The 26,344-nt window shown below is 43.6% G+C and overlaps 1 protein-coding gene and 1 pseudogene across 1 annotated transcript; one reads left to right on the top strand and one right to left on the bottom strand.

Annotated features, from left to right (window-relative positions):
• Positions 1-1,805: 1,805 nt before the first annotated feature.
• MILR1 (mast cell immunoglobulin like receptor 1) lies at positions 1,806-17,932 on the bottom strand. Its single transcript, XM_021678414.1, has 9 exons — positions 17,878-17,932; positions 17,744-17,785; positions 13,223-13,498; positions 7,430-7,723; positions 5,694-5,804; positions 3,132-3,221; positions 2,541-2,597; positions 2,345-2,413; positions 1,806-1,913 (listed from the first exon to the last, which is right to left on the bottom strand). Exons 1-9 carry the CDS (start codon positions 17,930-17,932, stop codon positions 1,861-1,863), a joined length of 1,047 nt encoding a protein of 348 aa, XP_021534089.1. The 3' UTR covers positions 1,806-1,860.
• Positions 12,598-12,995, top strand: LOC110570399 (annotated as a pseudogene).
• Positions 17,933-26,344: the final 8,412 nt, after the last annotated feature.

The following is a 26,344-nucleotide window of genomic DNA, read 5'->3' as shown; positions in this document are numbered from 1 at the left end:
TTGCTAGGATTTAACTCCCAGTTCAACCACTACTAAGCTGTGAGTGACCTTGTGAAATCACTTACCCCATCTGCGTCTAAGTTTCCTTACCTGTAAAAGCAAAATAATAATATCCCCCTGTAGGATGCTAGACAGTTAGTGTCTAGTAACTGGTAGCTATGATTTTTCTAGTCAGAGGTCCACTGTTGGGAACTATTAAGACTGAGGTTCAAGCAACCCCCAGAAGAAGAGCAGAGCAGAAAAATTTGGGCCAAGTTGTTTTGTTCATCTAGAACCCTACAAATGCATCTTGGCTTTTATTGGACTTTACTAATAACGCCTAGGATGAGAGATTTAAACCAGATATCATTTTGACCCACCCCTGTAGTGGTCTGAATGGTGGCTCCCCAAAAAGATAAGTCCATGTCCTAACTCCTGCAACCTGTGAACATCACCTTATTTGAAAAAAAAGGTCTTCAGAGGGGTGCCTGGGTGGCTCAGTTGGTTAAGTGGCCAACTCTTAATTTTGGCTCAGGTCGTGATCTCAGGGTCCTGGGATTGAGCCGTGTCCAGCTCCGCACTCAGTGGGGAGTCTGCTTGAGGATTCTCTCCCTCTGCCCCTCCCCCAGCTCTCTCTCTCTCATAAATAAATAGATCTTAAAAAGAAAAAAAGAAAAAGGGGGTGCCTGGGTGGCTCAGTAGGTTGGGCATTTGACTCTTGGTTTCAGCTCAGGTCATGATCTTGGGGTCCTGGGATCAAGCCCTGTGTTGGGCTCGCATGCTCTTCTTGTCCCTCTCCCTCCCCCTCTGCTTCTCCCCGCTCTCTCTCTCAAATAAATAAATAAAATCTTAAACAAAAACAAAAAATGTCTTTGTAGATATAATTAAGGATCTTGAGATGAGGGGGGTCCTAAATCCAACGACCAGCATCCTTATAAAAGAAAGGCAAAGGAAAAGAAGTCCATATGAAGACAGAGGCGGAGATTGGAGAGATGTTGCCACAAGCTCAGGAACACCAGGAAGCATAAGAAACAAAGGGGCAAGCAAGGATTCTCCCATAGAGTCTTTGGAGGGAGCACAGCCCTGCTGATATCTTGATTTGAGATTTCTGGCCTCCAGAACTCTGAGAAAATAAATCTCTGTTGTCTTAAGCCACCAGTTTGGGGCGATTTGTGAAGACAGTCAAAGTAATCCATTCTCCTGTCTCCCACAGAACACTGCTCTCTCTACAGAATGCCGATGGGAAATGCAGCACATAAAGGCATGCCTTTGACATTAGCTAAGTTTTGAGGACTGAGAACATCCACGAAAATCAATATAAATATTTTTGCGGCCTTCCAAAATCTGAGAGCAAATTGAAATAGCGATGGGTAATAAATGTGTCCTTGGTGAATAATCTCGTTTTCCTCTCATAACTACAGGGACTCTTTTCTTCAGACATATTTTCAAGGTCACCAGTTTTTGTTTTAGAATTTAGACATGGTTTTTTCCCTCTGAACCTTTGGTGGGCATAGTGCTGGGGACCCTGGAAAGGTGATCGCTATTCTGCCTCCAGGATGCACTTACGAAGAGCACAGTGGTCTGGCAGTTCCTCTTTTTTTCAGTGATGTGGCAATGGGGAGAATGGTCCATGCCTAAAAATGGCAGAAGCATTTAAAAACTGTCACCAGTCAGGATCCCACCTGACAAAACTGTTGCCCGATGACAGGATTGGATGTACCCAAATAGGCCAAAGGAATGGTGTTTAATCATGAAAAATAGTAATTCACTTTAGGTCGCCAGTGACATATTTTTGAGTATCAATCACATTTGCCTTTTCTTCATATAAATCAGCTTTATAAAAAGGATCTTAATCTGAGATGTAGCTTGTATCTTTAAATTTCAGAAGATGAGTTCAGAATAGATATATCCAGTTTTATAATCATTACAGGCTTCTGAAATATAAGAGAGAAAATAATTCAGTAAAATTAGGATATATATCCATAGAGACTCTAAAACCAACACCCCCCCCCCAAAAAAAACCCTCATTTTAGTAGCTGGGTGGTCTGAAAGAACCATGTATTAACTGTTTTTTTTCCTAGACTATATAAGAATAATTTATTCTTGAAAATCGTTTAGAAGTACCCCTGCATCCTCCTCTCTGGATTTTTTTATATGAAACTTTCCGTGTCACATCCTTCCCTCCCCAGCCCCCCTCCTCCCCCCCCATCTCCTAATGAGATTTGTTAGGAGTTGTAGTATTGGTTGTTACTGGCTTCCTGGGGTGTGCACGTTGCCTCCATCTACTCCATCCTTGGGCTTCTAAAGCTCCGGTGGCCTTATGTCTCAGGTTGATAGGATCCTCTTATCCCAAACTGTGGCTCACCATGAACTCTTGGTGCCACCTTCTGGAACACAGGGGTAGCATAATGTATCCCCTGGGAGCATCCAGTTCCTGGGCAAAAGACAAGGAGCAGAGTTATTGGGCCTATAATCCGAATCTCTGATCACGTGAGGGCAGTAGTTTAGCCAGCCACCTTCGACACGGTGTGCAGCCTCTGGACTTTGCAGAGAACACTTACCATCTTGGGCTGTGGGAACACACTGCCTTGGTTCCAAGCCTCGTGCAGATTCCTTACCTGTAAACATGGGAACAACATAAACTGGGAGTTAGTGGTGTTTGTGTAGGACAGGGTAGGTAAATTGCTTAGCACCGTGCCGGAAACAGGGTTAGGGTTAGCGTTGGCTGGGTTTGTTCTCATTGTTACCAAGGCCCTGAGTCTATTTACCATAAAGCAGTGTATGATGCCTGCCTTAAGAGGGGATCATAAGAGGCTCTGGAATACTGTGGATCGTTCCAAACTGACATTAAAACATCTCCAAGTTACGTTAAGTGAAAAAATCAAGGTGTAAAACGGCGTATCTATGACCTGCTACCCTTTGTGTAGATGCTAGCACCCACGTAGAGGATCTATGTGAGGATTTTAAAAATTGGTTGTTGCCCCGTAAAGTAGGACTGGATGTTAGGGGTGGGAGGAAGACATTGTATTCTAATTCCTTTTATTCTTTTTTTTTTTACCCCTGGGTCGTACAACCTTAAAAAAAATTTAAAAAGACAAAAATCTGAAACCAACCAACCACACCAATCAAAATACCCCCCAAAATTCTCTTACCTGCTTGATTTTCACAGATATTTGCATATATTCTAACTTCCCTGGCCGTATTTCCATAGTCTCCGGGTGCTTTATCTCTCATAGCTTTTCCTACATGAAGTGAATCATTTATGTAGAATCATTAAATTAAACCGGTTCAGCCACATTTTCTCATTTCCTCTGCCAAGGAGCAGAATCCCCCAAAGTTCCGAAACAAAGAATAACCTGCTCCTATGGCCTAAACGGTTGTCTATTGAAGGAAAACCATGGCCTCAGCAAGGAATCCATAGCACCTGCTTCTCCAAGCCAGAAGCCCTTCTGATTTATTTTCCTGGGTCTGCGGGGAACATCCTTTGCTTATGCCAGAGACACATTTTCTTTCCTTCACTGAAAAGAACAGTCTGTAAAAAGCTTTGTAATATCTGCAAGAGACAGTAAATTACCCAGCTGAGTTCTATTTAGCCCTGGCCAGTAACCAAGAATACTAATTCTACTTCTGCAAGACTTTTTGTAGGAAGGGAGGACAGGTTTTTAAAAATGTATAAGATGTATACTTTTTTTTTTTTAAAGATTTTATTTTATTTATTTGAGAGAGAGAGAATGAGAGACAGAGAGCATGAGAGGGAGGAGGGTCAGAGGGAGAAGCAGACTCCCTGCCGAGCAGGGAGCCCGATGCGGGACTCGATCCAGGGACTACAGGATCATGACCTGAGCCGAAGGCAGTCGCCCAACCAACTGAGCCACCCAGGCGCCCTATACTTTTTTTTTTTTTTAAAGATTTTATTTATTTATTTGACAGAAAGCACAAGCAGGGGGAGCAGCAGAGGGAGAGGGCGAAGCAGGCTCCCTGCCAAACAGGGAGCCCGATGAGGGGCTCGATCCCAGGACCTGAAATCATGACCCAAGCCGAAGGCAGGCAATTAACCGACTGAGCCACCCAGGCGCCCAGATGTATACATTTTGACATCTATTTTCAAGTCTTGTGTCAACTAAGTTTCTGACTTCTCTGAATGATAACTCTCTAGAGGAGGCACAGGAGGTTAACAAGTATCACTTGGTGCTCTCCCTAGCTATGACAGTACCTCCCCGTTCTACAGGTCAGAACGCTGAGGCTCAGGCAAGTGAAGGAGGCTGCCCGATGCCCCTCAGCTCACTGCTGGGATGCTGGTGCTGAGACACGCTGTTCTTTGTGCATATCTTGATACTCCTCCATACTTGCATGCCAAGTGAAAAGGCCATTTTGAAATCTTAAGTAGAGGTGGTCATAAGAGGTAAATAATGAAAAGCAGTGACTGGGGCTTGATGCAACACTGAAGGTAGGCAGAGGACAGTGATGCTCTTGTTGGTCTTTGACTGAGCTTCCTCCGAGTGGCTGAGCTAGGCAGCATGCTGACAGATACAAGGCAAAGCTCTTGCCTTTGCGGAACTGCCAGTCAGAACCCACCACCTCGTTTGCAGGGCCTGGTGCACGGCGAAAATGCGGGGCCTCTTGTTACAAAATTATGAAGATCTGTGCACCTGTGTTCGTGGCAACAGCATCCACAGTAGCCAAAAGGTGGAAGCCACCCAAGGGCCCATTGATGGATGAGTGGATCAACTGAGTGTATATATGCCTATGTATCTATGGATCTGTCCGTAATGAAGATTCTTCAGCTTTAGAAATGGAGGAGATCCTGACACATGCACAACATGGATGAATCTGGAGGACTTCTGCTGAGATGAGCCAGTCACAGAAGGAGAGAGACCGTAGGAGTCCATCATCGAGGTCCCCAGAGTAGCCAAATTCATAGAGACAGAAGAGAGAGTAGTGGTTGCCAGGGGTTGACGGAGGGCCACTGAATGGGGAGGGTGTAATGGGGACAGAGTTTCAGTTTTGCAAGATGAGAAAAGTTCCATGCATGGACAGCAGTGATAATTGCATGGCAGTAACAGTGAACCTTATGCCATTGAACCGTATACTTAACAATGGTTAAGATGGCAAATTGGGGCGCCTGGGTGGCTCAGTCGGTTAGGCGACTGCCTTCGGCTCAGGTCATGATCCTGGAGTCCCGGGATCGAGTCCCACATCGGGCTCCCTGCTCAGCGGGGCGTCTGCTTCTCCCTCTGACCCTCCCCCCTCTCATGCTCTCTGTCTCTCATTCTCTCTCCCGCAAATAAATAAAAAATCTTAAAAAAAAAAAGATGGCAAATTGTATTGGTCTGTATATTTCACAAATTAAAAAATAATTTTAAAAAAGTTACAAAGAAAAAGTATTCAGAATTTCAAGACAGTGACAGCAGAGCACGGAACTCAGAGTGGGGCTCTTCTCAGTGCAGGGGCGCTCCGTGTGACCGCACAGGTCACGGACCTCCAAGCCATCGAAACAAGAAGGGCTTTCGCCAGAGAAATGAGAACCAGCTTAGGTGTGAGCTGTGCGGGAAGTCAGCTGCATTTACCTTCCCCTTTTGCATCTTTCCCTTCTCTCTTCGTTTCCCTCGTATTCCATTTTATATTTCCCTTTCCCTTCCTCTTCTTCACCTTCTCTTCTGCTTTCTGTACCCAACGCCCATGGCAAACAGTGGAAAAGCTGCTGAAGAACTTACTTGCTTTGTACTTTGGTAGTATCCAAAATGCCAGAGCCAGAATTATTACGATTAGCACCAGCAATAACCCCGGAAGCAGTAGCTGCAGGCAGAAGGGACAGCCGTCTCCACCTGGAAGAAGACAGCATTCACTGGTCACCACACAGCTTTCTTTTCCAATGATACTGAACTGTGGAATGTTCTGGAAAGGGCAGTCACCACCATCTCCCAGGCTAACTAATGTACTGTGCACCCCGGTCTCCAGACTGCTATGGACACCTGCCACTCTTGAGAATTAACTTGTTAGTGAAGTTCTGGAAGTCACAACCAAGTGCATCTTCCACATGGGGTCATACAAAGAAGAGAAAAACAGCACAGCATTTAACAGATGGATTCCTGGCAGCATTGTTAGGATCATAAGGCTCAGAAAAGCCTGGTCATTTATTGGGCAAAGCCCTTAGTCATTTGGTATGATTTATGTCACCTAAACAGCTACCATTCATTATTAACTACACCCCAGACACTGTGTTAAGCACTTTACATGCATTGTCGTATTTATCTCATTGCTATCATTCCCATTTTGCAGATGACTAAAGTAAGGCTCAGAGGGGTTAAATGACTTTCCTGCAGTCACACAGCTAGTAATTGGAAGGGCTGTGGCTGTAGGCAAAGCTTGACTCTGGGGCCTGAGTCCTACAGGCTGCCTCATTTGTTAGAACACCAGGGCATGGGCTCTGTTCTGAGAATGAGGCTGGGTGAAGTGTTCAATACCTAAGCGTGCCTACTGCCTTAACTAACCTCTTTTTTGTTCTATCCTTCTCCTACCTTAATGAGTGTCCCTTTGTAAGGTCCTGGAAAGCCAGGTTTGAATCTAGAATTCTCAAACTCCTCAGCGTTCTGCACTAGAACATGGCAGCGTGGAGAGAGCCAGCCCCAGCCCCAGCCTGGCCCATCTTTCCACTCAGGCTCTGACCTGCACCCTAAGGGGTCTCGTGTGCACAGGGACCCTCCAGCCTGCGTGTACAGATGTTGTCCATGCCCCCCACAAACAGCCTCCTTAACTCAGGGCCAGTGATGCTCACTTCCTTTCTGTGGGACAGCCTTGGGAGGATGAGCCAGGAATGAGATTTGTATAGGCCCTGGAAGGTGGGTCCTGATCTGATTGGGTAGGGAATTCAGGTCCAGGTACCCAGAATATGGTTTAGGGAAGTGGGGATACAGGGTCCAGGTGGGCATATTCTCCTGTTTCCCCCTGAACTCCTCAGCCGAGGGGAAGATGCATGGCGGAGAAAGCACCAGAACAGTGCCCTCCCAAACACAGCACTGGGACAGGAGCTCTTCTCACCCCAAGGAGGGTCCTGGAGGTCTACACTCACCAACCCTTGGCAGTGGGCAGTAAACAGCCAAGCAGGCAGGCACAGGTGTTAGAAGTCAATGGAAAAGCAAAAGAGAATCAAAACCTGGCAGCTCCGAGAGATGCAAAATCTGATGTGATTGCTTAGAACCTGGGCCGTGGAAGATCAAGGCAGGAAGCAGCGTCAAGTTAGGAAGTCTCCCTACAGGATTGCTTCCTGACCTAGCTTCTAGGCTCGTCTTCTTCCTTTTAGTGGCAGAAAGAAACCCCATCGGGGTTTGTGTGGAACCTCCCAAAGGAAAGGCATTTGGATGCAGATGGCCAACGTGGGAAGTGGGTGGGCAGAGGAGTAGCTACAGTTTCTGGAAGTAAATCCAGACCCTGTGGAAAGAGCTCAGGTAGCCCTTACTTGGTGGGGGATTGATGGAGACTGGCTGACTGTATCTCTCGTGGTCAGGCAACTTGTTTTCAGCTTTGCACCTGTACTCCTCCTTTTCTCCAGTGTTGTTCTTGCTTACGTTGAATTCAGCAGGCTCCCTTACATGCTTGGAAATAGGTGGTGATATGGCAATATCCTTCTCAAAGAAAGTATAAGTGATGGGCAGAGAGCCGCTGAATGAGCTACAATGTAGTATTATATGTCGGTCTGTTTCCATGTTAATGACATGAATGTTCAACACTGGTGTGATCACTGGGTCTAGAAAAATGACAGTGTGTGTTAAATGATAAGAAGATTGGATTCACTCTCTCAGTCCACAAATGTGGATTGAACCCCTACTCTGCTCCCGACCGTGGACCCGAAGATGAATGACCCCCTTCTTGAGACGTCAGGCAGCTGGCTGCCCAGTGAGAAAGACCAGTGGTATGTGGTTAGCTGCACTCAGTGCAGCACAAGCCAGGTGCTGAGAACGCCGGAGGGTGGAGGGCGTCTCTCTGCTTTGAGGAAATCAGCACAAACTTGCCTTTCATCAGAAGTCTCAGTCTGTTCATTGTTGAGGATGAGTATAATTTTGTCAAAGATCTAGTTCCAAGTATGAAGTTGAGAGGTACTTTTATTCCTAATCTTTATAAGGCTACAGCAGGGGTTTTTCTTTTTTAATCAAAGAAATCTAAAAATATCATCTTTTCTAACTATATTTTTATTTATAGAATTCAGCTGTACAGTTATCTTCTACTTCCTCCCACAAGCAGGAAGTAACCCTGGTAAATAGATTCAAAGGAACTTTTCAACAGGAAGTATGCGGGTCTGCTAGATTCTGTCAGGTCATAGCCTATTTTGTGGGAGAATCCAGCTATATTATTGATTTTATAATTCATTAATAGGGGCGCCTGGGTGGCTCATGTAGTTAAGCGTCTGCCTTTGGCTCAGGTCATGTAGGACTCAGGCCCCAGAGTCAAGGGCTCAGCCCCCTTGTGGGCTCACTGCTCAGTGGGGAGACTGCTTCTCCCTCTCCCTCTGCCTCTCCCCACCCCTGCTCATGCTCTTCCTCTTGCTCACTCTCTCTCAAATAAAGAACTAATTCATTAATAAAGCAGAATTATAGGAAAGGAAGGAAAATTGTTGAGTATCCATCATGTGTCAGGCTTGCTATTCACATTACCTCATTTCACTTCACAATAGTACTACAAGGAAGATAGTTTCATGCCCCTTCCACAGATGAACAAGCTGTGATTCAGAGAGGTTAAGAAACTTGCCCAGGGTCACTCAGCTAGTAAACAGCAGATCCGGTTGGCTTGGGCCAACTCCCCAGCAGATTTTCTCTTTAAACAATATCAGTTTGGCACAGAAACAGTGAAATACAGGGACCAAAGTATAAGTAAAATCAAAGAAAATAATTTAGAGTCTCCTTACTCCACCCCTCCCCTGAGCAGGAATCCCTGGGGAAGCATCCTTGACAGAGCAGTACCTGGTAACAGTGGCCTCCAAGAACAACTTTGGGAATAGTAATGGTGGCCTTGGAAAGCAACTTGGGGAACAGCACCAACAGGACATTCTTCCTGTGGAACTGAAGTCTATATCCTGTAATTTTCAGGAAGGGGCCATTGAAACATTCATGAGGAAGCAGAGAGCACAGACTCCTCTCTGAGATGGGATGATCCAAACTAGACCAAAGATTGATATCTCAAGTGATTGGAAAAATGTACACTTCCCTGAGAGTTTGTAAAAAGACTGGCAAAGGGCATCACAGCATCATGGTGATCAGAGTAAGGGAATAGCTACTCTTCACTAAACCAGATATTTTTTTTTACAAATTTCAGGGAGCCCTTTTAAGACTCATTCAACTGCCACCTTTCCTGTAAGACCTTTCCTAAATCCTCCAGCCTGATGTGCTTCCTCTTCTGCCTCCCATCATGATCCACTTGGATTTTTCATGGTCCCCCTGAAATGGAACCTGTTTGAAACTGAACTCTAGCTAATCTGCTAATTATTGAATAATCAGTAGGTAGATAAACATATACTAAAACCCTATTATTTAAGAAATGTTTTTATTTATATATTCATTCATTCATCCATCCATTCATTCATTCACTTATTTTATCATGGTAAGAAGAGTTAACATGAAATCTAACTTCTTAAATTTTTAAGTGCTCAATACAGTATTATTAACTGTAAGCACAATGTTGTACAGCAAGATCTGGAGAACTTACACATCTTACATACCCACAACTTTATACCCATTAACAACTTTCCATTTTCCCCAACTCCCCATTCCTCCAGTTTTCCCAATCTCAATAAATGCACCAGTCCTCATCAGCTGATCACATTAGATATCTGGAAGTCATCCTTGATTCCTTCCTCACCTTCACGACCTGTGAATCCAAATCTAATCATCTAACAAGTCCTGCTGTTTCTTCCTCCAAGATATATCTTGAATCCACCCACTCTGTCCATCCTCACCGTTGTCTCCTAGATGACTGCAAGAGCCTCCCAACCAATCCCCAACTTCTACTCTTGCCCCACCTCACCTAGAATGGAATAACTTTGAAGATGATAGTTGGGTCACAGGCCCAGCCTGACTTGGCCCCTTCCCTCTCCAGTCTCACCTGGGGCCACAGTCCCCTCATCTGACCTTCAGCCATACCAGCCTCCTATTAGGTCCTTCCCAGCCAGCCAAGTTCTTTCCCAAGTTGGAGCCCCTGCACAGGCTATTGTCCCTTGACTAGAGCCCTCTTTCCCTGTCTCCTCACCTAGCTAATTCCTTCTCATTCTTCAGGGCTCTACTTAAATGTCATCCCCTTTGAAAAGCTTTACCTAACTACCCTATCTAAGTAGAATGCTCCGCCATCCCCTGCTTCTCTCCATCGCTATGCCAGTTTTTCCTTCCTAACAATTAACAAAGTTTGTGATTATGAATTTGTTTGGGTACTTGGGTTTTGTATCTCCCCAACTAGACTGTAAGCTCCACCAGAGCAGAAATGAATGTATAGCCAGGGCTTGGCACATTTGGGATATCAATAATATTTGATGAGTGAATCAATGATCGTTATTCATGGCTCATATCCTTACTGGGCTGGGGACAAGAACATGTCTTAGGCATCACTGAAACTCCAGCAACGCTGAACATAATTACTTGCACAGGGTAAGCACTCAATAGATATCTATTAATCTGATCTAAATGAAGAGGAAACAGTTTTATAACCTATCAAAACAGTTCTACAGGACAGTGTAATTACTGTAACAAATTGCAGGAAACGTGTACATTAACCTGGAAGGCAGGATGTGGGAAGATTTTCTACATATCTGTGGGACAGAAGCTCAGCAAATGAGTACTTGGGGTTTTTTAATCAGCTAATTTAAGGCTTCAGTCATTGAGTTCATAAACCATCTAAAATAGGGCTTATTCCTTGCAGGAGTATAGGCCCCTGTTATTCAAACGGAGGAGACCCACACCAGTGGTGGGTCTTGCATCCTTTCTCACACTGAACTTTGGTGATTTGAAGGGCATTTGGATGCTTTCCCTGCCAATAAGTGCCTACTCTGCTCACCCCATTCTGCCCACAGTAGACTGAGACTCTCACGCAGAGTTAAAGCCAATGTTAGGATTATACTGCCTATCTTCTCAATTCACATGTTAATGATTGAGGACTGCACATATATCAAAGGTGTAGCCAAAGGGAATATCTAAAGTTGCACAGGAAGCTCGTGGTACACAGGTCTCCCAGTGCTCATCCCATTGCTCTTTCTGCAATACCAGGCTGCCCAGTCCAGTCTGGTGGCCTACACTGACCACTAGAGAATATTTTCAGCTGGGGGATATAGTTGGACGCTTAACTGAGTGAGCCACCCAGGGGCCCTGACTATCATTGATTGTTTTGTTTTGTTTTTTAAAGATTTTATTTATTTATTTGAGAGAGAGAACACGAGCAGGGGGGAGAGGGAGAAGCAGGCTCCCCACAGAGCAGGGAGCCTGACGTGGGGCTCGATCCCAGGACCCTGGGATCAAGACCTGAGCCGAAGGCAGATGCTTAACCGACTGAGTCACCCAGGTGCCCCTATCACTGATTGTTAAGATGGTTATAACCCAAAAAGCTAAGAACCATTGAGCTAGAGCAGTGGTGCCCCATGGAACTTTCTGTCATGATGGCAATGTTCTTTGTCTGCATTGTCTAATACAGTAGCCACTGGTCGGCTGTGGCTATTGAATACTTAAAACATGACTAATAAGGGGGCGCCTGGGTGGCTCAGTTGGTTAAGCGACTGCCTTCGGCTCAGGTCACGATCCTGGAGTCCCGGGATCGAGTCCCGCATCGGGCTCCCTGCTCGGCGCCGGAGTCTGCTTCTCTCTCTGACCCTCCCCCTCTCATGCTCTCTCTCTCTAGCTCATTCTCTCTCTCAAATAAATAAAATCTTAAAAACAAACAAACAAACAAACAAAAAACATGACTAATAAGACTAAGGAACTGAGCTTTTTATTTCATTTAATTTTAACTAATTTGGATTTAAATGTAAATAACCACATGTGGCTCGTGGCTACTATGCTAGAGAGCACAGACCTAGGGTTACTCAAAGTTTTGATCAGTAAGTCAGAGCTCCTATGTTCAGAAGCCTCCAGGTACAATGCACACATATTAGCTGGGAAACCCTCTCTCCCTTTCCTAGGAGTCCACTATCAAGGTGAGCTTTATAAATGAGACCGTTAATGCTAGGTTGTGGGAGGCTTGGGGTGGGAAGATGGGAGAGACAAATATCGTAGTAATAAGATGTGTTTGGGCAAGAAGAGCGCTGGCTGATGGAGCACCTGGTGGGTGGTCACTGCAAAGGGGACAAGGTGGGAAAGGCCTGGGGCTTTGAAGACCCCTGCTGCAGTATCCACCACTGATTCTAAGACTTCTCGAATCTTCAGAGAAAAAGTAATTTTTGCCTACATGATGGGGATCTAGAGTAAAGGATCTAAACTTACTTGCTTTGTACTTTGGTAGTATCCAAAATGCCAGAACCGGGATTATTACGATCTAAAGATCTCAACAATTTCCCAAATTGTTCATGTAAGACTTTTTGTCTAAGGCAATCAGGCTACTATTATCTGAAGTAGGCAGAAGTCTTTGGAAGAGGTATTCGGGACTGCCAAGATGTCGTTCCCCAAGTGCCAGCCATTGCATTTGGCCCCTCTACCTGCTCCCCTGCACCCAGCTGAATACGACTTATCTCTGGAAGCTGGGAAGGCACAAGCTGAGCGGTTGGTCATATGAGCCCACCCCCTTAAACGGGAGTACTTGCTTCAGTCAACAGTCCCAGCCACAGAGGGCTCCACGAAGATCCTGACCTGATTCGTTCGACCTCTGCAAGATTAGCAAATATCTGTCCCAATTTCAAACCCACTCCGAGGACCTCACTCGTAGGAGCTCTGTTTGAAATTGGGCCCCTCTTCTTCTGGTATTATGTTTTCAAAACTGACAGAGATAGGAAAAAAAAAAACAAACTTATCTAGGAAGGAAAATTGGATCGGACATTTAATGTTTCATATTAAATCTGGCAACGACGACTCTATGTATTACTGTTTAAATAAATCTACTAATCATTTTTAAAAAGTCTTTAGAAGAGAAAGTAAAATGGAATTATTAAGAATAAAGACCTCAGTGACATACTTTCCAGGCTCTTGAGTGAGTATTTGTAGGGGAGCAGAGAGCTCACTATAGAACAGGAAAGAATCCCACAAATCACAGGGCCCCCCCCAGGAATGAGTGCCCTACTTACCCACAAATACAAAGTTGAACTCGCGACTGTATTTGACCACTGAACAGTTAGAAACTTGGGCTTTGCATTTGTAGGGGCCCAGCTCATGGGCTTCTGAGATGCTTAGGTTAAAAATCATGGGTTCACTTTTTCCATCATGGGTTCTCAGGTGTTTCTCACGCCGAAACAAAAAATAGGTGATCTGTAGTGATTTGTTCTGGTTGGAACAAATTAGCGATACATTTTGACCCCTCATGACCACTTTTGCTTCTGAGTCCAAACTTGGAGAAAGGAGTTCTGGAAAACAGAGTAACACAAAAAAATGTCTTTGTGAATATCCCTTAATAACTAAGTGGTAACCTGACCACATTTTGTGGGTCAGGGTGGTAGAGATACTGGTTCCTGGAGAACTTTCTTGCTGCACAGCCAGGCTGACCAGTGTGTGAGGAAGCCTCAGCATCTACAGAAGCTCCTTCCAGTGCTGCATGGGGGGCCTTGACAAGCTCTCATGCTTGCCACCTCTTTTGCCACTGAGAGCGTGAAGTGGACACTGTTTTCTTTTTTTCTCTTTTTTAAAATTTAAATTCCAGCTAGTTGACATACAATATTAGTTTCAGATGTACAATTTAGTGAAGTGTACTCTTAACACTGGCTATGCTGACTTAGAAATATTAATCGATGGTTTGTATCTCTAAAAGATAAAGACTTTTTTGGTAAACACAACAGTACCATTATCACACTTAAAAATTAATAATGTTTTTAAAATGTCATCAAACGGGGCGCCTGGGTGGCTCAGTCGGTTAAGCGTCTGCCTTCGGCTCAGGTCATGAACCCAGGGTCCTGGGATCGAGCCCCGCATCGGGCTCCCTGCTCAGCGGGAAGCCTGCTTCTTCCTCTCCCACTCCCCCTGCTTGTGTTCCCTCTCTCGCTGTGTCTCTCTCTGTCAAATAAATAAATAAAATCTTTAAAAAAAAATGTCATCAAACGGGGCGCCTGGGTGGCTCAGTCAGTTGAGCATCTGCCTTCGGCTCAGGTCATGATCCCAGGGTCCTGGGATCGAGTCCCGCATTGGGCTCCCTGCTCCGCAGGAAGCCTGCTTCTCCCTCTCCCACTCCCCCTGCTTGTGTTCCCTCTCTCGCTGTGTCTCTCTCTGTCAAATAAATAAATAAAATCTTTAAAAAAAAATGTCATCATCGCTTCTCGGCCTTTTGGCTAAGATCAAGTGTAAAAAAAAAATGTCATCAAACGGGGCGCCTGGGTGGCTCAGTCAGTTGAGCATCTGCCTTCAGCTCAGGTCATGATCCCGGGGTCCTGGGATGGAGCCCCACATTGGGCTCCCTGCTCTGTGGGGAGTCTGCTTCTCCCTCTCCCTCTGCTACTCCTTCCTCCCCCACTTGTACTCTCTCTCTCTCAAATAAATAAATAAAATCTTTAAAAATAAAATAAAATGTCATCAACATCTAATTAGTGTTCAAATTTCCCTAATTGTCTGTTGATGTTGTTGTTGTTTTTGGATCCAAAATGCCCCACTGTAATTAGTTGATATGTTTCTTATGTCTTTTTTAATCTATAGACACTTCCATCTTTTTTTTTTTTTCCCTCCCCCTAAAGTTTATTTGTTGAAGATAGCAAGCTGTTTGTTCTATAGTGTTTTCCATGGTCTTGATTTTGTTGATCACATTCCCATGGTATCTTTTACCATGTTCCTCTGTCCCCTGCCCAGAGGCTTAATGAAATTCAGATTAGCTTTTATTTAGCAAGAATGCATGGGAGTAGTATGCACTTCCATGAGGAGGCACATAATGTCTGATCATCTCTCTTTTTGTTTCTTAGTAGGCTTTGACAATAACCACTTGGAAGCATTATTTCACTAGAGGTTGCAAAGTGGTGATATATTAATTCTATCTTTCCTTTTTCATTTATTATCTGAAATGATTCTGTAAAGGGAAACTTGCCGCCATCAACTCTTTAGTTCCACTGAAGTATGGTTTGCATAGAAAAGGCAGGATAAATGCTTGGTTCTCTCCCTTTATTGACCAGTTCTGAAAATAATGAGTTTGTTTCCTAGCATCTTGTAACAGTAGGATATTTTTCTTTCATTGTTGTTATTTTTTGTTTAAGAATCATTATGAATTCATAATTTAAACATATTTGATGTATTTCAATCCATTGCAATTATTATTTTTATTGTCCCATTTTTTGACCATGGGAAGCACCTAGAAACCAGCTCCTAAGTCCTTTTTTTGTTTTGTTTTTGTTTGTCTTAAGGTTTTATTTATTTATTTATTTGAGAGAGAAAGACAGCGCATGCGAGAGAGTGAGCGGGGTGGGGAAAGCAGAGGGAGAGGGTTTGTTTGTTTTTAAGTAAGCTCTATGCTCAATGTGGGGCTCGAAATCACCACCCTGAGATCAAGAGTCATATGCTCTACCAACTGAGACAGCGGGCACCCCTCCTGAGTCCTTTTGACACTACCCAGCAGTCTTTGATAGCTTGTATATTTGTATTTTATTATTTTAAAATGCCAAGGGAAAAAATAACCCTCATCAGAAAATCTAATGTAAAAGAATAAAATTATTAAAGAAGAGAAATATTAGAAAATGTTTTTATGGGCGCCTGGGTGGCTCAGTTGGTTAAGCGGCTGCCTTCGGCTCAGGTCATGATCCCAGGGTCCTGGGATCGAGCCCCGCATCAGGCTCCCTGCTCCGCTGGAAGCCTGCTTCTCCCTCTCCCACTCCCCTTGCTTGTGTTCCCTCTCTCACTGTCTCTCTCTCTCTCTCTCTGTCAATTAAATAAATAAATAAAATCTTTAAAAAAGAAAATGTTTTTACATCACCAGAGAAGAAAAGTTCTTCCAAGTAAGGCCCAGAAATTGAGAGCCACAAAGAACTTAAAGCTTTTCTATGGCAAAATTAAGACAAGTGACAGCCTAAAAAGAAATACTTAACACATAAATGAAAGCAAAGGATTCTTTTTATACATATAAGTCAATGGCAAATGAATAAGAAAAAGACAAATAAATGGACAAATAATATGAATAGGTAATTCCCAGAAGAATGAATGCAGAGGGCCATTAAATATGCTAGGGCCAGGGGATAGCTTGGGTGGAGGAGGGGTTTAGGCCCTTCAAAAATGCCAACAACTGCCCTTCCATGCTTTGGTCTGGACAACTAACATTTTCTCAGTCTTACGTATAAACTCAGCTTCAAGACAAAGCCTCTCCTCTCTTCCCAACCATATAGCCATCCCTAAATTTCCTCTCCACGGAACTGAGTGTTCATGACCAATAAACATGAAAAAGATGCTCAGCCTCACGAGTAATGAGGCAACTACAAATTACAACAATACTGAGATATTGGTTTTTACTCATCAGATTGGCAATTTACAAACATTGTCTCTGCTATTGGAGAGGCATGGGAAACACTTGCCCATGTGAGTGGTCACTGTTGGTGAAGGTTCAGGGTATTGGGAGGGCAACTTAACAATTCAAATGTACCTGACCTTTGACCCAGCAATTTCACCTCTAGGATTTTATTTTATTCATTTATTTTAAAGATTTTATTTATTTATTTTTGAGAGAGAGAGAGCAAGAGAGAGCGCAAGAGCCGGGGGTGGGGGACAGAGGGAGAAGCAGACTCCACCCGCTGAGCAGGGAGCCCGATGCAGGACTCCAACCCAGGACCTTGGAATCAGGACCTGAGCTGAAGGCAGACACTTAACGGACTGAACCACCCAGGCGCCCCAGTGGCCTAGCATTTATTGACGGTTCACCAAATGCCAGGCGCTGTGCTGAGGGACATGGCTTGTCTCACTCAGTCCTCCTCATAAGAACCCTCCCCAGTAGGTGCTTTTATTATCCCCATATCACAGAGGAAAGAGATTAAGTGTCAAGTGGTTGCATCATCCACCCAGGCTGCCTGCTGGAAAACAGCAGAACCAGGGTTAGGACTATGACCCTAGCAGGTCTAGCTCTATGATGATAAACTGTCTCCCAATATATATTTTTTATTTTGTTGCTTAAATTATTTTACAATGATTATGTGTTGATTTTCTACATTAAAAACAACAACAACAGGGATGCCTGGATGGCTCAGTCGATTAAGCTGCTAACTCTTGATTTTGGCTCTGGTCAGGATCTCGGGGTCCTGGGATGGAGCCTTGCAGCTGGCTCCACGCTCAATGGGGAGTCTGCTTGAGATTCTTTCTCTCCCTCTCCAGCCCCTTTCTCCCCGCTCTGCCCCTCTGCCCACTCTCTCTCTCTAAAATAAATAAATAAATCTTTTAAAAAAAAAAGCAGAAAAAAAATATTTCATTATAAAAACAATCTCAGTATTTTATCTTTAAGTCTCAGGAAAGAAGCTTCAACCCCGGCCTCACATCGCTTCATTTAAACTGTAGGTAATGGAAAAGACTCGACTCTTTGGTTGCTCATCTAAAAGCATAGAAAGACTTAATCATCAACGGTCGCGTTGAAAGCTGACCATCCCCACCGTGTCGGTGAAAATGGTTTTGGTAAAAGAGAGAAGGAAGTAAATGAAACTTACTGTTTATTCTTCTCGTGTCACAATCCAGGGCAGCTTTTTGTACTGAAAGAGATAAAAGGAACATAAGAAAACTCTTTTTCCACATCACGTTTTGGTTTGGAGATGCAAGCTTCAAAATGGCAAATAGTCCTTACATGTGAGAGAAGAAAAAATGCCCCAAAAGAACAGTTTATTCAATTGTCTCCACATTCTCTCAGAAGAAATCAGATAGGAGGGGAAAGGAGGAGTGGTGCCCCCATGGGGGTGAGTCATTTAGGGACTTCCTCCTTTTCTGACCAAGTTGAAGAAATTGGAGTTGCTTGGACAAGCTTGAAACAATATGACTGGTTGGTTGACCAGCGTGTGTTCCCCCAGTGAGTTCTTGTACGAAGAGAAAGATGTGGTAGGTCGCCCTAACTCTGGCTGCCTGGGAAGCTGGACAGTGGGAAGAAGAAGGAAAAAAAGGACTGTGATTTCGTCTTTGCAAAAACCCACCTGATCATCTCTCTCTGGATTCGGCCTGTATCAAAAGGAATTTGACGGAAGTTGGGTTCAGCCTTGGGAAGCAAATACTGACTGTCTGGAGTAGATACACGCAAACAAGGCATCAGAAATGCCTGATTGTGTTACATGCGGATTCCTAGGCCCTGCTCCAGACTTCCTAGGGATAAAACCTGGGACTCTGAATTATAAGAAGGGTCCCAGCAGTCTCAGAGTCTCTACCATGCAACCCAGAGGGGCTTGTGATTCACTTCTACTCGATCTAGAATCCTCCTGGCTCTGTGAACTGGACGCAGGAGTAAACCCCACGTTGCAGTGTCACCAGTCTGAGGTGGGGAGTGGGATGTGTTGAGGAGCTTTCCAAGTGGAGGGAGCTGTGACCCAGCCAGGCCCCTTTGGCAGTGATTTCTGTTGCCACTAGCAGGCCTGCCCGATAGGTCTGGCACTTTCCTGTGGACAAGCGCCCGGTTCCCTGCTCAGGTACATGTTCTTCTGGGGCATTGTCCAAACTCCTGTATTCACTCACTCCGGGTGCTCCTTGCTTGGGCTCCCCAGGTCCCATCCTACTGTGGTCAGTCATTCCAGGTCCCACACGTGGCCACCACCGGGGGACTGAGCAAAACCAGGGTCTGCCGCCTGGCCACCACCATCTGGAAGCAAATCATGAGTTAACTCTCAGTGCCTGGAAGGCCTTAATTCCCTTCTGACAGTAAAAGTTACTGTTTTGGCACCCACTCTTCTAAAAAACACGACCCTCAGGGATTGACAGTGATTTTTCATTTGGGGATATTGGCGGTCATTTCTCTCACTAAAGAGAGGGAGGGGAAGAACCTCACCAGCTTAATCTCTGGTGGGTGATCCTTCATGTCAGAATTTTTACCAAAGGAAATTGGAGGTTTTGCAGGCATTGCTGTTTTGACACTTTTCCCACCAACATCTCATGCATCCTTGCCTGGGCGGGGGGGGGGGGGGGGGGTGGGGGTTGTTCCTGGGAACTTTCATTCCCAGGGGGAACTGGGAAGGGGGTGATACTTTCAGAAAAGCTGATGTGTCTGGGGCATTTTCCCCATGTGAAACTCAGCTGGGTTGGGAAACTTGCAGACCACAGCTTAGACACAAAGACAGTAAAGGAAACCAGAGGAAGTGCTACTTACAGCTGTTAGCAAACACTGGTTGCTAGGAGTGCTTTAGCGAGGCTCCAGAAAAGGAAAGTAATTTGTCTAGGGTTACAGGATAAATCAAGAATGAAGTCTCAAATGGAAAAAGAAAAAGTTTATCCATGGACCTGTCACGTTTACTGACAGTAAAGTTAGTGTATTCCTTTCTGTTGTCTAAGAGCTTCACGCTGATAATCTCATTTAATCCTTATAAAATCTCTATGAGGTATGCAGAGGTATTAAAAATATTTAACAACCAGAAAACAAAACAAAACAAAACCCACAGAAAAAAAATCAACAAAAAAATTAACAACCAGCAGAGTAATGTAAATACATAACTTGATGCACGGATCAAAAATTTAAAAATATATCCCACTACCACCCCTCTTTTATCTCTAAGTAAACAAGCCATGTTCTAAAGCTACTTAACCAGTGATATAAGTTTGTATGCAAATTGTTAATCAAATCATTCTCATAATTTCCAAAAATTTGTTGATGTTCAGAAATGGTTGGTGCAGTCTTTTGATATAGGGCTCACTGTCTGGGATGTATGATATGGGGAACTACCTTGAACTTTTCCAATGAATTCCTTGAAACAGATGGCCATTGGATAACGTGTAGTCTCAAATAAATAGAGAATTTCTCTTCACATCAAGAATATTGTTCATGGTAGACATTTCTGCAAAGAAGACATACAAATGGCCAACAGACACATGAAAAAATGCTCAACATCACTCAACATCAGGGAGATACAAATCAAAACCACAATGAGATACCACCTCACATTGGTCAGAATGGCTAAAATTAATTAAGTCAGGAAACAACAGATGTTGGGGAGGATGCAGAGAAAGGAGAACCATTGGTGGAAATGCAAGCTGGTACAGCCACTCTGGAAAACAGTATGGATGTTCCTCAAAAAGTTGAAAACAGAGCTACCCTACGACCCAGCAATTGCACTACTAGGGATTTACCCTACAGATACAAACGTAGTGATCTGAAGGGGCTCCTGCACCCCGGTGTTCATAGCAGCAATGTCCACAATAGCCAAACTATGGAAAGAGCCCAGATGTCCATCGACAGATGAATGCATAAAGAAGGTATATATATGTATATATATAATGGAATACTACTCAGCCATCAAAAATGAAATCTTAACATTTGCAATGACATGGATGGAACTAGAGGGTATTATGCCAAGCGAAGTAAATCAATCAGAGAAAGACAATTATCATATGATCTCACTCATTTGTGGAATTTAAGAAAAAAACAGAGGATCATAGGGGAAGAGAGGGAAAAATAAAACAAGACAAAATCAGAGAGGGAGACAAACCATAAGAGACTCTTAATTTGAAAACAAACTGAGGGTTGCTGGAGGGGAGGGGGGTGGGGAAATGGGGTAACCGGGTGATGGACATTAAGGAGGGCACATGAGGTAATGAGCACTGGGTATTATATAAGACTGATGAATCACTGACCTCTACCTCTGAAACTAATAATACATTATATTTTTACCAACTGAATTTATTTTTTTTAAGATTTTATTTATTTATTTGACAGAAACACAGAGAGAGAGAGAGAGAGGGAACACAAGCAGGGGGAGTGGGAGAGGGAGAAGCAGGCCTCCCACCGAGCAGGGAGCCCAATGTGGGGCTCAATCTCAGGACCTTGGGATCATGACCTGAGCCGAAGGCAGACGCTTAAAGACTGAGCCACCCAGGCACTCCTACCAATTGAATTTAAATAAAAAAAATTTTAAAAAGAATATTGTTCATGGTGTTAAATCTTCAACCCCTGGTGAGCAATAATAATTACAAAATTTTAAAACCTTCCAGCCCTTATAATGATGTTTGTGATTTTTCTAAATCCGGTATTTCTATCATCTTATATTTCTAAATCACAAAAGTCATTTAATCTGTTGGTATAGTATTTATCCTTCCACAGAACTTTACAAATACCATTTGGTAAAGTAACAGGATTCAATAACTTGTAGAATTCACTTATTTTCACTTTTGCCCCCAGAGAGCAAATGCATTTTCATATAATAATTATTTTAAAATACTGCAGTTTCCCTCTGGGAATTGATACTTTGTTATGTTTTGTTACAAGTGGTGTGCCATGTTTTCTACATTTTTCTAGTACCTTCTACTTGTCTTTCATCGAACTAGTCTTATAAATCTAAAAGTAATATCTCGGTTAGACTATCACTAAGGATAGAGCACCCCCACAATGTCTCCTTTTCCAAAGATTTGGCCATCTCCATCAACATGAACATGCAAGACTCCGTAGTTCCCAAACCGTTTGTTCTGTAGGCGCTACCAGCCTGCACAGGTCCAAGAAACTTCCAGTTTCCACCATCTTCATTCCCAAGTCTTGAGATAATTGCTTAACTGTCTCTGATGTTCATTTGATGCAAGATGGTAAAAACAAAGTTCATCGGGCACACACATTAAGTCATCAACGTGATTCACATCCTTAATGACATCACCCAGAAATGACTCTGAAGAGTTAGACACCCCCACCTGCCCGAGGACGGGTTTCTGAGCCACAGAGTCTGAGATGGGATTCATGAGTATGTGACTTACCGAGGGAGTGACGGAAGGAGAAGGGAAGGGGATGGGAAAGTAGGGCAGAACAAGGGAAGAAACGAAGGAGAGGGGTTCAGCTGAAGTTGACTGCACTGCCGGCTCCCACGGGGAGAGATGGGGTATGAGTTGTATCACTGGGTTTGATCCTTCTTATGACAAGGGAGCTGGGTTTTTACACGCCCTGCTGATCATTCAGTTGTTGGTCAAGGGCCTGGAGGGAGTGAGGAGGTTGTGCACAGAACCACCAGGTGTCTCCAGACATGCTGTCCTCCAGAGAGGATAAGCCATTCTACTCAGTCTGGAGGAGGGGAGCTGGGCCCGCCCAACAGCCCATACCCACCACCAAACTAAAGGGTCTAGAAACAGCTTCTAAAATCTTGGCTAGATTTGCCAGGTTTCCTCTCTATCCTGCTCCGGTACTCCAACACTGCACAAAATCCAGTGAGGTTTTCGTGAAACATCCTTGAAACCATGTTTCTCAAGCACAGACAATAATATTTGGATATAATATTGCAGTTCCTTCCCCTCTTAAGAGGTGAACAAAACCAACAGACTATTTTCAAAGTCTTGAATTTTACATTTTAAGTAACCTAAAAATACATATTATGGAAATAGTTGGAGCTCTGGGGAAAATGATGGAAATTTTATTGTCTTAATTTATAAATTTTCCAAAATTAGTTTTCTTATTTAGATAGTTATATTTTACAAGCAGGGCCACTGATATGGGTCACAATGATACACCCTGTTTTTTATTCTTTTTGAGATGCTATTAATTTTATGCCTAAAAATAATTATTTAAAACTACACATTAAATTGTTTTAAAAATTCTGATAGCATTTTGTGAATATCCTTACTTGCTTTATAGATACAATTTTGATTTGAAAATTTTCAGAATTTTATGATTTCAGATATATGTGTGAAACAGATTTAAGGTGATCTTTTCATTATTTTGCTGAGATTGTAGGATTTATTAGAGCAATGAACTTTGTCTGCATATGATTACCATTCTGATTAAATATATTTAGCATTTTCAGCTTTTCATAATATAACTTCTGAGCCCCATTTATTCACAACCTCTGAGTGCTATTCATGTTTTTTATTATGATAATCAAATTGTTTTTCATTACAGAGATAGAAATCACTTACTTTATTTTGTACTTTTCTTGTACAGTGTAATAAAACATTCTGGGTTGTTCTGATTTGGGCCCTCTAGCAGATGATCTGGGCTGCAATTCAGGATTTGTTTCATCTCTTATCTGTTCCCATGGATTATATTTGATTGACTAGTGCTCCCCAGACTTCATGTCCATCCAGAACCTTAGAAAATGGGCTTATTTGGAAGTGAGGTCTTTGCAGATGTAATAAGTTAAGATTCAGTCAGACTGGTGTCCTTACGAGAAGGAGGCCTTGTGATTCCTCACAGAGGCAGGGTCTGGCAGGGGTTCCAGGCATTTTGCCTGTTCTCCAGTTCTCTGTCCCTCTCTGGGTCCTGGAGTGATGTCAACTGACCCCGTAGCCCCTTTCAGGGAAGGGACTGCTGAGGATTCTAGGGGGATAGGGTCAGTTCACAAGGTCAGCTCCAGGCCTTGCCCTCCTTCTCCTGATTCTTCTTGGGCCTTGCTCCATTCGTCCACAGCTGGGAATAAGTGAGCTTTGGCGTGCATGCCTGGATGGGCTGGTGACCTCCCACTTGTGGGGTTCACCACTCAGGACTGCATTGTGTGACTGAATACACCAGGGTCTGTCCTGCCTCTCGGAGTTTGCTGCACATCTAGAGTCTCATGAGAACCAATGGGAAGGATCTAGCATGCCCACGGTCAGTGCATGAGATGGGCCAGCTCCCTGCATCTGCGTGATAATCCTGTGAGCTGTTCTGTTTTGGAGAGGGAAAAACCTCTCAGGAACAGACAGAGCAGGATGCCTGGGTGGCTCAGTTGGTTAAGCATCTGCCTTCGGCTCAGGTCATGATCCCAGGGTACTGGATTGAGTCCTGCGACCGGCTCCTTGCTCAGCAGGGACCCTGCTTCTCCCTCTGCCTGCCACTCCCCCTGCTTGTGTTTGCTCTCTCTCACTGAAAAATAAATAAAATCTAAAAAAAAGAAAAAAAAGGAACACACAGAGCTAAATCTCCAGCAGGTAGAGGCAGATCTGGGATACTAACCAGATGCCTAGCCCTACCTAGCTATGGGAGATTGTCATGAGAAGACAAAACCACATCTCCCTCCTCCCCTACCTACAATCACTGGGGAACACAGGCCCACCCTCAACAGAAAACTTATTTTAGCACGTGTTAAAAGCTTTATAATTCTTGGAAGAAATTTGAAGTGGCTTCTACCACAACAGCTAACGTCAGAATCCCTGCATCCAGAGCTGTGTCCTATAGACCTAGAATTTTCCCTCTAGATCTACAAGTGTGCAAAGAGAGGCACAGGACATCCCTGCAGTTTTGCTGGTCATCATGAAAAACTGCAAATACTTACGTGCTCATCGACTGGAAACTAATTATTTAAATTTCAGGTGTTTCTTATAATGGTATTTTTTTCACATCTTGTTCTTTTATTAAACAGTTTTATTGAGATATACATACCATAAAATTAAAGGTGTGCAGTTAGCTGGTTTTCAGTATAATCACAAAGCTCTGCAACTGTCACCACAATCTAACTTTAGAATCTTTTTATTACCCCGAAAAGAATTCCTATACACCATGAGATTTTTTGGAGATATTTTTTAAAAATGAGGTAGTTCTAGGGGCACCTGGGTGGCTCAGTTGGCTGAGTGTCCAACTCTTGATTTCAGCTCAGGTCATGATCTTGGGGTCAAGAGATTGAGCCCTGTATTGGGCTCCATGTTCTGCATGGAGTCTGCTGGAGATTCTCTCTCCCTCTGCCCCTCCCCCTGCGCTCTCTAAATAAATAAATAAATAAAATCTTTAAAAAATGTTTTTAAATGAGGTAGTTATTTTTTTTTAATATTTTATGTATTTATTTGACAGCGAGAGAGACAGTGAGAGAGGGAACACAAGCAGGGGGAGTGGGAGAGGGAGAAGCAGACTCCCCGCGGAGCAGGGAGCTGGATGCGGGGCTGGATCCCAGGACCCTGGGACCATGACCTGAGCTGAAGGCAGCCGCTTAACGACTGAGCGACCCAGGCGCCCAAATGAGGTAGTTTTATATAAATGGAAATATATTCATGATGGGCAAAAGGTGCAAAAAAGCATGTTGAAGTAATATATAACAAATTACCCTATTTATTTATAATGGTATATATGCACATACATATCTATATATATTTGTGTTTATTCAATTTATTTGTATATGCATAGAGTACTATGGGAGTTTTATTTTATTATATATTTTTAAGATTTTATTTATGTATTTGACAGAGAGAGAGGCACAGCAAGAGAGGGAATACAAGCTGGGGGAGTGGGAGAGGGAGAAGCAGGCTTCCCGCAGAGCAAAGAGGCCGATGTGGGGCTGGATCACAGGACCCTGGGATCATGACAGGAGCCAAAGGCAGACGCTTAATCAATTGAGCCACCAGGCTTACCTGGGAGTTTTATTTTAAATACGTTTTATAGATTATTTAAAAAATTTTTTTATTTAAGTAATCTCTGGACCCCACGGCGGGGGGGTGGGGCGTGGGGGGGGGGTGGGGAGGCTCAAAATCACCACCCAGAGATCAAGAGCCTCATGCTCCTCCAGCTGAGCCAGCCAGGCGCCTCTATATACTATTTTTGTGCTTCGTATTTTATAAATTTTTTACAGCAATGACATATTTTTACTAGAAATAACAACCCAAAGTGAAATAAGCAACGGGGGGTGTCCAAAGCTGATACACGGGGTGCTTAGGAGAAGCTGCGGCTGATAAATCTGAAAGTAAAAGAAACGATTTTTGTATCTAACCTAATCTTCCATTAGATGGCGCCATTGTCAAATTTCTGTAGTTTCAAATGGGCGGGGATGCACACGGGGACCGCACTGTTTCTGCCCCCAACGACTGGTTTTTATTATTGCTCGCTTTTCTTTTAAGTCATGGGGGGGGGGGGGGGGGGGAACAAGTTAAATCTCCCTTCAGAAATACCCTATTATTTCAAGCCACTGGGGTAAATGCTTAGTAAAGGAATTTAGTCATTAGAAGAAAAACACAGCCAAAGCCGTGTAAAGACGTACAATAGGGAACGAGTTACTCTCCCCAAGTCCTGTAAACATTCACCACTGATACCCTGATTATCAGAAATGCAAAATGCTGTTTGCAACTTTGGAATTTTCCTTAATTCTGAGCAGGCTGGGATTCCTACCTTTTCACCATCAACAACCCCTCCAATTATTTTTATTTCTCAAATCTCATTATTGGGATAATTTTACCCAAAATGGCATTAA

Source organism: Neomonachus schauinslandi, chromosome 15 (assembly GCF_002201575.2).
Source record: "Neomonachus schauinslandi chromosome 15, ASM220157v2, whole genome shotgun sequence".
Lineage (NCBI taxonomy): Eukaryota > Metazoa > Chordata > Mammalia > Carnivora > Phocidae > Neomonachus > Neomonachus schauinslandi.
Note: the sequence above shows the minus strand (reverse complement) of the source record. Positions and strands in the feature narration are given on the sequence as shown.